The 7,959-nt window shown below is 55.7% G+C and overlaps 3 protein-coding genes across 3 annotated transcripts in view; 1 reads left to right on the top strand and 2 right to left on the bottom strand.

Annotated features, from left to right (window-relative positions):
• POSPLADRAFT_1181117 (hypothetical protein) overlaps nucleotides 1-2,228 on the bottom strand; it is a gene marked incomplete at its 3' end in the record, with an annotated part of 6,729 nt that extends 4,501 nt beyond the window's left edge. The window contains exons 1-7 of the mRNA XM_024488811.1: nucleotides 2,120-2,228; nucleotides 1,860-2,059; nucleotides 1,692-1,800; nucleotides 1,252-1,633; nucleotides 1,089-1,198; nucleotides 989-1,044; nucleotides 793-933 (exon numbers count right to left, since the gene is read on the bottom strand). Of these exons, the coding sequence (XP_024339851.1) occupies nucleotides 793-933; nucleotides 989-1,044; nucleotides 1,089-1,198; nucleotides 1,252-1,633; nucleotides 1,692-1,800; nucleotides 1,860-2,059; nucleotides 2,120-2,167 (1,046 nt within the window). The 5' untranslated portion in view covers nucleotides 2,168-2,228. The remainder of the gene's footprint in view (nucleotides 1-792; nucleotides 934-988; nucleotides 1,045-1,088; nucleotides 1,199-1,251; nucleotides 1,634-1,691; nucleotides 1,801-1,859; nucleotides 2,060-2,119) is intronic.
• A 1,661-nt stretch (nucleotides 2,229-3,889) lies between these two features.
• On the top strand, nucleotides 3,890-6,100 carry POSPLADRAFT_1181115 (glycoside hydrolase family 16 protein). Its single transcript, XM_024488810.1, has 4 exons — nucleotides 3,890-4,663; nucleotides 4,723-5,136; nucleotides 5,191-5,600; nucleotides 5,658-6,100. Exons 1-4 carry the CDS (start codon nucleotides 3,948-3,950, stop codon nucleotides 5,768-5,770), a joined length of 1,653 nt encoding a protein of 550 aa, XP_024339850.1. The 5' UTR covers nucleotides 3,890-3,947; the 3' UTR covers nucleotides 5,771-6,100.
• A 375-nt stretch (nucleotides 6,101-6,475) lies between these two features.
• POSPLADRAFT_1084043 (hypothetical protein) lies at nucleotides 6,476-7,251 on the bottom strand (the record flags this gene model as incomplete). Its single annotated transcript, XM_024483023.1, has 3 exons — nucleotides 6,476-6,902; nucleotides 6,970-7,163; nucleotides 7,219-7,251. Coding segments are annotated over 3 exons (654 nt in total), but the record flags the coding sequence as incomplete, so codon positions are not given.
• Between the last annotated feature and the right edge of the window lie 708 nt (nucleotides 7,252-7,959).

Raw genomic sequence — 7,959 nt, 5'->3', positions numbered from 1 at the left:
CAGCATCGACGAACGCCGCATCCTGTAGCGCAGACCACCGCAGGAACGCATTGTGCCCCACAAATGGCGCAACCTCCCCATTCGCACACCCCATCGAGATGCACTTGTTGATCCGCCGCGTGAAGTGCGCGATCCCGTTCTCGAAGTAGTGGTGCGCTACCTGCATCACGTCCGACTCGTGCTGGATGATCGCTACCTCGGGCGACTCGTACAGCTCGCGCGCCGCGTCGCGCAGGCAGTCCTCAGGCACGACCGTGTCCGAGTCGACGATCAGGATGATCTCGCCGACGCGCAGCGACCTGCCGTTGCGCGCCCACGGCCGCCAGCGGTGCCCACTCTCCTCGAAGGTCTCCTCGATGGCCTTGTTCATTGCCTTGTCCTCCAGACACTCGCCGTCCTCCGTGAGCGCATCCTCGCCGCCGCGCGACGCTGCCTCCGCTTCGAGTGCTAGGAGGTGCTTCTCGAGCTTGAGCGACAGCGCGAGCCCGTAGTTCATGTTCGATGCCTTCTTAAACCGACCCGCGCGCTTGAAGCCATCGGGCGCGTTGTCGTGCGCAGGACGTGCCACCCATCCGATATTGTTGTCTGCGTAGAACGCGATGCGCGCCACACGGTCCGATTCGGGAAGAAGCTGTAGACCGTCGTCGTGGACGAAGATAGCGGAGGTGCCGCCCTGGCGGGCGTATGTCTGCATTGCCTTCTTGAGGGAGTACACCGATGGCGCACTGGCGTCGCGGGTGATGAAGCGTCGTCAGCCTGGACACACAACGTATGGATGTGAATGAAACGTACATAACCTCATTCAGACTTTCCTTGTACACCGGGAGTTCGATGGTGATATGTGGCAGATTCGCATCGACGTCCTTATTTGGTGCGGGAGGAATAGCCGAGTAGTACTTCGAGTTCTCATGGAACTGCGCCACAGGACCGAGTCTGCGGGCAGATCATGAGCGAATGCATAGCAACACGCACGAGAGGGCGCACGCACACATAGGAAACATTAGTGACGATCTGCAGCGAGAAGAACTGCACATCGTATGGACACTACATAAATGCTTTGATGCTTTGAAGGATGGACAGGCACATACTAGCGAGACACAGAACAGCAGCGGGGTGGTTGCAAGGAGCACAAAGCGAGTGTAGGTGTCGTCAAGCACGGTCTCCTGGATCATGACACTGACACCGCTGGCAATGAAGACTACGAGCCGGACGTCAGTACAACAGTCATAAGGCCTTATGATGACGGCGTACAAGTAGAAAGTGCCGCAGCAAGGCCAGAGTAGAAGGGTGCAAACAGGCGGACGGGCCGATGCGAAGGACCATGCGCCGTCTTCTCCACGTCGTTCTTGTCCGACACAAAGTAGCCGAGCCTGCAGCTCCTCTTCCTCTTCGGCTGGAGCTCCTTCTCCTTGGCGAGCGCTGCGACCTCCTTCTCGTTGATCGCAGGCTGCCTCGACCAGTCGTTGAGGTTAGTGTGAGATGCATTGGCAGACGCCACCGCCGAGCTGGCGAGCGAGGTGAAGGCGGACCGGTGCTTCCAGGCGAGCTGAATCAACTTCTCGTCAAAGTCGCGGCATGTTGAGATGATGTTGTCGAGGGAGTAAGACCAGACCACGAGGACGCGCTCGTCACGCTGTACGACGGGAGTCAGAATAGTGAGATATGATATGATAGACCATGATTCCACGTACGATGAAGGCAGCACACTGTTCCCTGTCTGCACGTGACAGGAATGCAATCGAATCCAAGATCTGGATACGAGTATCCACATCGACAAAGATGGCGTCTGCATCCAGCTGACTGTGCTCAGAATATAAACACACGTCAGTCGACGACCAACGTTACAGACGGGTTCATACGTTGTGGAGAGCGCGGCGTGAATGGCAGCGCTGCGGATCTTGACAGCGACGACGGGGTTGAGCGCTCTGACGGCAGCCTCAAACGGTTCGAGGTGCAGGTTCTCGTATGGGAAGACGCGAAAGCGACCAGAATCGACTCGCAAGCAGACGCCTGCGTGGACGTTCTCCGCGGAGGGTTTGAACCACGCGTCTCCCTGGGTCTGCGCGGCATCAAGCCCGAATCAGCGACGAAGATGGGACATGAACAAAGTACTGCTTACTTGCTTGAAGATGTGGTGAAGCAGGGCATCGTATGCGTCGTAGTCCATGGCGATTAGCGGAGACCCCAAAGCAGACAAAAGGAATGGCACGGGCTCGCGCTCGCTTGTGGTTCAAGGCGCGGTCGCCTTCGACGACCGCCAGATGCCATTCTATATATGCGCCACCCGATACTTGTTGAGCCCTGGCGGGGGCATGTTCGAGTGGAAGCGGCATAGGATCTGACAAAGGCGCTGTGTGCGTCCCTGGCTCGGCGGAAAGATGACTGCGACCACACATCAGCGCACACAAATACACCGATTTCCGCACAACGCACGGAGAACAAATGTTCGCAAGGGTCTCGGGCCCAAATTGGCTCAATTGCGCTTGGCGGGTCGCTTCTGGATCAGGGCCAAGCGACGCGATCAGGCACTGGCACCAGATGCTATGCCACACGGCTTACAACGCTGCTCTCCGTCACGGCGACGACGTGGAAGACCGAGACAGGTCAGCGAATGCTGTCTGCGCCGTGTTTCCGGCTCGTCTCCGCTGTCGAGATGTCGGATGTCTCGAGGTTGATTGTATTGATTCGGATTTGGAAACTGTACTGCCCGACTAGGTGGTGAGTCGGAACACTGGGTTTCCATCTTTGTGCTTCGTACTTTTGACAAAGTGGCAGTCCAAGTTCCTTGGGCTTCAGGCAGTGGTCTTCGCATTTCCGTTGGCAAAACCGACGCACTTCATCAGCACCACCCATATGATGAGAGGTGAATACTATTAGTAAATACTCACGGCCTTTCATCGTGGCTGTGTCTGAGCGTGCGAGCGTAGCGTAGATCCATCAAATCCGTGAGAAGATCTCAATCTCTCCATCTTGCTTCCGAGCTCCACTTTGTGGTCTTGTAGCTTGGCAGTCATCAGTGAAACCCCGACTTTCCTTGAGCAACTTACCGTGCTGAATGTTCCTTGATTCAAGAAGTGAGGTAATTTTTAGCTTAATTAAAGAGCAAAGGTAAGGCCGTTTTTGATTCCAGAGGCCAAGACAAGATTAAGGCTGTGCAGGGAATGTGGGGTTTAACTGATGCGGCCATACCTGATCTCCTCCTCGGAGATTATGCTTTTTCAGAAATTTGCGCTGGTAAGCACGTTCTCAGAAATTTTGGAAGTACAACTACTGTCCTTATCATGCGCTAGCGATGTCAACAAGGCGTTTCCGATTGACTCGTGGGCGCCGGTTCCTGCATCAAGGAGCGTCCCTTGCCAGATTCAGCTTCCATTCAGCTTCCTTCTAGATAGATCATGTAATCGCGACTGACACTGACAACGCTTTTGTGCTGCCTCAGTCCGTCCCAGCCGGAGCTTGACTCCTCCGCAGACATCGCAGGTCAATACTCCCGGCCAAGTTAGACCCAAGATACCGCAAACAGGCAGGTCTGGTGGTAATGCACTTCGGTCGCTCACTGCAGTGTCGAGGACGCGGGTGCGTGTCGATGGGCGGCTGTCCCTTGTTGCTGCCCGAAGGTACGGAGCGAGCGGTGATTGTCCTGACCGGACGGCTCGACGTCCGCGATCGTGGCTGACTACCTGCCTGACGCCACACTCTGCCAAGCCAATGCTAGCATCCATCCCTGGAGTGTCAATAGGTATCGCCGGTGGCGGAAGCTCAATGAGATGACTCTCCGGATAGTCAGTGCGGGCTGTCTGGACTCTTGCGTGACGCTACAAGAAGCACTCTTCCCCCCTGTCCATACTTATACCTGCAGAGCTGTCGCGAATCGCATGGTCCCTCTATAGGACTGCCCAGCATCCCACTCTCCTTTCCTCCGTCGCTCTTTATCTGTATCGCAAAGGATGTCCCGCTCTCGTCACACGCCGACAAACCCAGTGGGACAGAGGAACGTGCCCGGAACTCAGCATGCCGTAAGAGTTGTAGGGGGAAGGGGTGGCGACCCTTTCGGCGACCCAGAGGGGTCTAGTGCTAATACATCTCAGGAAGTCATCGCTGAATTCTTCTCCGAGTCTCAGCCCACCAGCGTCGCTGGATTCAGCGCGAACCGATCCCTTCCAGGTATCGAGACACTGCATTCCGTACCGTTAGGCGGCCACGCTAGTAGTCCCCCTTCCCGCGATCAGCTGCTCGCAATGCGCCGTTCCATCATGTCCTTGGACAGTGGCGTCAGCCATAGCACCTCACCCTCCTTGCTTCGAAACTTTGACGCACAGAACCGCGGGTCGTTCACGCCCCCGCCCGCCTTCCCAAAGCGTACTACGCCGTATGGGAATGACGAAGTAAACGTCCGCGTGTCCGTCAAACGCGCTCGATCTACTATGCTCACCGGCCCTCTGGAGAAGCCCTGGATCGGGGAGAAGGACACGTACTCCCGCGTGTCATACTGGGTCACTTGGGTAGTCGCCTTCCTAGGCATCGCCGGCGGGGCAGTGCGGTGCTACTTTGGCTGGAAGGAAGTTCCCCGCGTTGGCAACCTCTGCCTCGTGATGCAAGACGACTTCAACACCTTCGACCTCGAGAACACCTGGACGCGAGAAGTCCAGATGGGCGGGTTTGGGTGCGTGTTTCCCGCTTCGAGCACGTCCCTCGATTTGATCGGATCGGGATATCCTGCAGCAACGGTGAATTTGAAATGACGACCGACTCGAGCAACAACTCTTTCGTCCAGGACGGCAGGCTCTACATCGCGCCCACTTTGACATCCAACGTCATCGGGCACGACAATGTCATGAACGGCTATACGTACAACATCACTGGCTGCACGAGCGCGAACAGCACCGCTTGCGGCGTCAGGTCCAATTTGACCACCGGCACCGTCATCAATCCCGCCATGAGTGCGCGCATCACGACGCGCAACAGCCATAGCATCAAATATGGCAAGGTCGAGATTGTTGCAAAGCTCCCCCAGGGAGACTGGCTGTGGCCAGCGCTGTGGATGCTGCCTGTGAACGATACGTACGGGCCCTGGCCGGCGTCGGGCGAGATCGACATCATGGAGTCGCGCGGGAACGGCGTTGACTACAGCGCACAGTGCGTGCCTCTCTCCTTACTCTGCTGCGCCGAAACGCTCATATGATGAAACAGGGGCGTCAACTACGTGCGCTCGTCGCTGAACTGGGGCCCTCTCAGCTTCCTGAACGGCGTCGCAAAGACGTACGGCTGGTGGACGAACCGCCGCTCGACGTTCGCAGACGGATTCCACACGTACGCAGTTGAGTGGACGCCCACGTTCATCCGCATGTACGTCGACACGCGCCTGCACCACATGTTCGAGCTGTCCTTCAACGAGCCGTTCTTCGCGCGCGGCGACTTCCCCGAGACGGTCCTCAACGGGTCGCAGTACATCGCGATGCCGGACCCGTGGGTGAACGGCACGCGCAACGTCGCGCCGTTCGACCAGCCGTTCTACCTGATCATGAATGTCGCCGTGGGCGGCACGAACGGGTGGTTCCCGGACGGCGTCGGAGGGAAGCCCTGGCTCGATGCTTCGGACAGTGCGTGCTTCTCTTCAGAATACTTCGTAGCTTGCGGTGACTGACGTGGAGACGCAGCGGCGATGCACGACTTTTCCCAGGCCCAGGCGACGTGGTCGGCGACATGGCCGCAGAACGTTGAGGACCGCGCCATGGTCGTCGATTCCGTCAAGATGTGGCAATCCTGCTAGAACTTCCACATGACCGAATATACGCGGGACGCTAGTGATGCGCTAATTCTATCATATTGTAGCGTCTGTCTGTGTGAGACGAGTACTGCCTCTACGGCCGTGTCATTCCGTGCATCGCGGTTGCTGTGGACCTCCAATCCACTGGGGTAGTGGCTCTGGTTTTTGGATCTTACGCCAAAACCTTCATAGTTCGTACCTTTCGACTGTCAATTTGCCATGTGGTAAATCATGACATACAGTCGTTTCGTGAGTTCCATGAGACCTTAGTGCGTTATATAGACTGCTGTACTCTGCGTATACATGGTGTAGTACAGTACTTGAAATCTTGAATAAGGGCTTGTACACTCCAACACAGAAAAGAATTTCTTCCTCGTACGTGACATGATCTGATGCCCAAACATAACCCGAGACAATCCAGAACCGATTCTGCTGGCCATACGACACTTACTTGAGCGACGGAGACGGAGACCTACTACGGGATATCGAAACGCGTCCAGTGGCCATGTACATGAGGCCAGCGGCAGCAACGCTGGTTGCGACTGTTGCCAGTACAGCCCATGTGCCAGAAAAGTCGCGTTTCTTCTTCTCGATCGTCTCGACCTTGATCTCGGCCTGTTGGCGTTCTTCCTCGAGCTCTCTGACCGTCTCGATGTCTTCTGCAAGAAGCGCCTCCTCATGCTCCAGCGCCAGCTGACGAACAGTCTCGCGATATTTACGCGTCTGCTCTTCGAGGTCCCGCGCGAGCTCCGCACCAGCCGTGGTCTCGGCAATGTCCTTGTCTTCGTCTACCAGCTCCCGCTGGATCAATAGCGTCTGACGGCGGTTAGGAACGAGCTGGCTGAGGATATCTGCTGCGGTTTGGTAGGAGTTGTCGTGGCGCATCATGCGCGCGCCCTTGTCTAGGACGGGCTTGAAGAACATGTCGTCGGTAGCGAGCTCATCCTCGCGTGCGAGACCGCGCTCCGCATTCACTTCGCTCCACATGTTCGTAACGATGATCACGTTCCGAAGGGTGTCGTCGCCACAGAGTTTCCGGAACATGGAGAAATTTCGCCGGGACATCCCGGTCATCTTGAAGTCGGATATGCGGTGCATGTATATGACGCCACTAAGTTTGTGGCCCTCTTCGTACCTGTGCGCAGACGTCAACGATTCTAAGGCAACAATGTCGAGAGCCGAGAGCGTGGGTGGATACGCACATCTTGGACAGAGACGCCCCGATCATGACCAAAATGTCTGTGTCTGAGAGATTGGTATCGTCGAAGCCGGGTGTGTCTATCAGCCTGACTGTGCGTCCGGCTAGCATGAACGATTGTGACAGTTCCACACTGTTCGTGCAGGACTTCAGGCCGTCGCCGACCGCGAGGTGAGACCCACTGACGGTGTTGATGAACTACAGCAGTTGCATTCATTCAGTAGACAAGACATGCCTCTTGTATATCGCTTACAGTAGTCTTGCCGGAACCAGTGGCACCCATGACGCTGCCCCACAGATCAGTATCTTACGAGTAGATAAGAGATGGAGGGACAGACGCTATGGTAACTTCTTCATCGTGATACGCAAATCCGCTTACCACCTCATAGTCATCCTCTCCTGTATAGACTTCGTATCTGCGCGCCATTGAAGACATGGGCGTAGAGGTGTAAGGTCAGAAGGACCGGCTGTTACCTGTGGCGCTGCGGCTTCGCGCCACGCGCATTGTTCGAGAATAGGCATAAGGTTTAGCTGCTGCGGATATCAGATTCCAGCCTCCCTAGAAAGTGAGCCCTGGTTGCAAGTTACAACTGTCTCTTACTTACCTCCACGACATGCGAGTGCGCCAAGGATTGTCTGGCCAAACTATACAAATATTGAAAGAAAAGTGAATCAGCCTGATTGGTACCTTGATGCCTAAAATGGAAGAAAGATTGGATATAAGTCGATTATGTAAACAATCTTTCCTTTGTTTCCAATTTCTTCAGTCTTCGTTCAATTTCTGAATTGGCAAGATCAAAGGGCTATTCAATCGTTATTCAATCTGACTCTGGACCAAAAGATCAAGCCTTGCATGCACTGCCCATTCGAGGTCTTGTTCGCTGTTACTCGGTCACTGCGACAGCCAGCGCGAAAGCGATCTAGAATCTTTATGGGGACCGAGGTACTCATGCGCAGTGCAGATTCCAAGGCGGATCTCAAGTAAGTTTCAGCT

This window comes from Postia placenta, assembly GCF_002117355.1.
Source record: "Postia placenta MAD-698-R-SB12 unplaced genomic scaffold POSPLAscaffold_6, whole genome shotgun sequence".
Taxonomy (NCBI): domain Eukaryota; kingdom Fungi; phylum Basidiomycota; class Agaricomycetes; order Polyporales; family Adustoporiaceae; genus Rhodonia; species Rhodonia placenta.
Note: the sequence above shows the minus strand (reverse complement) of the source record. Positions and strands in the feature narration are given on the sequence as shown.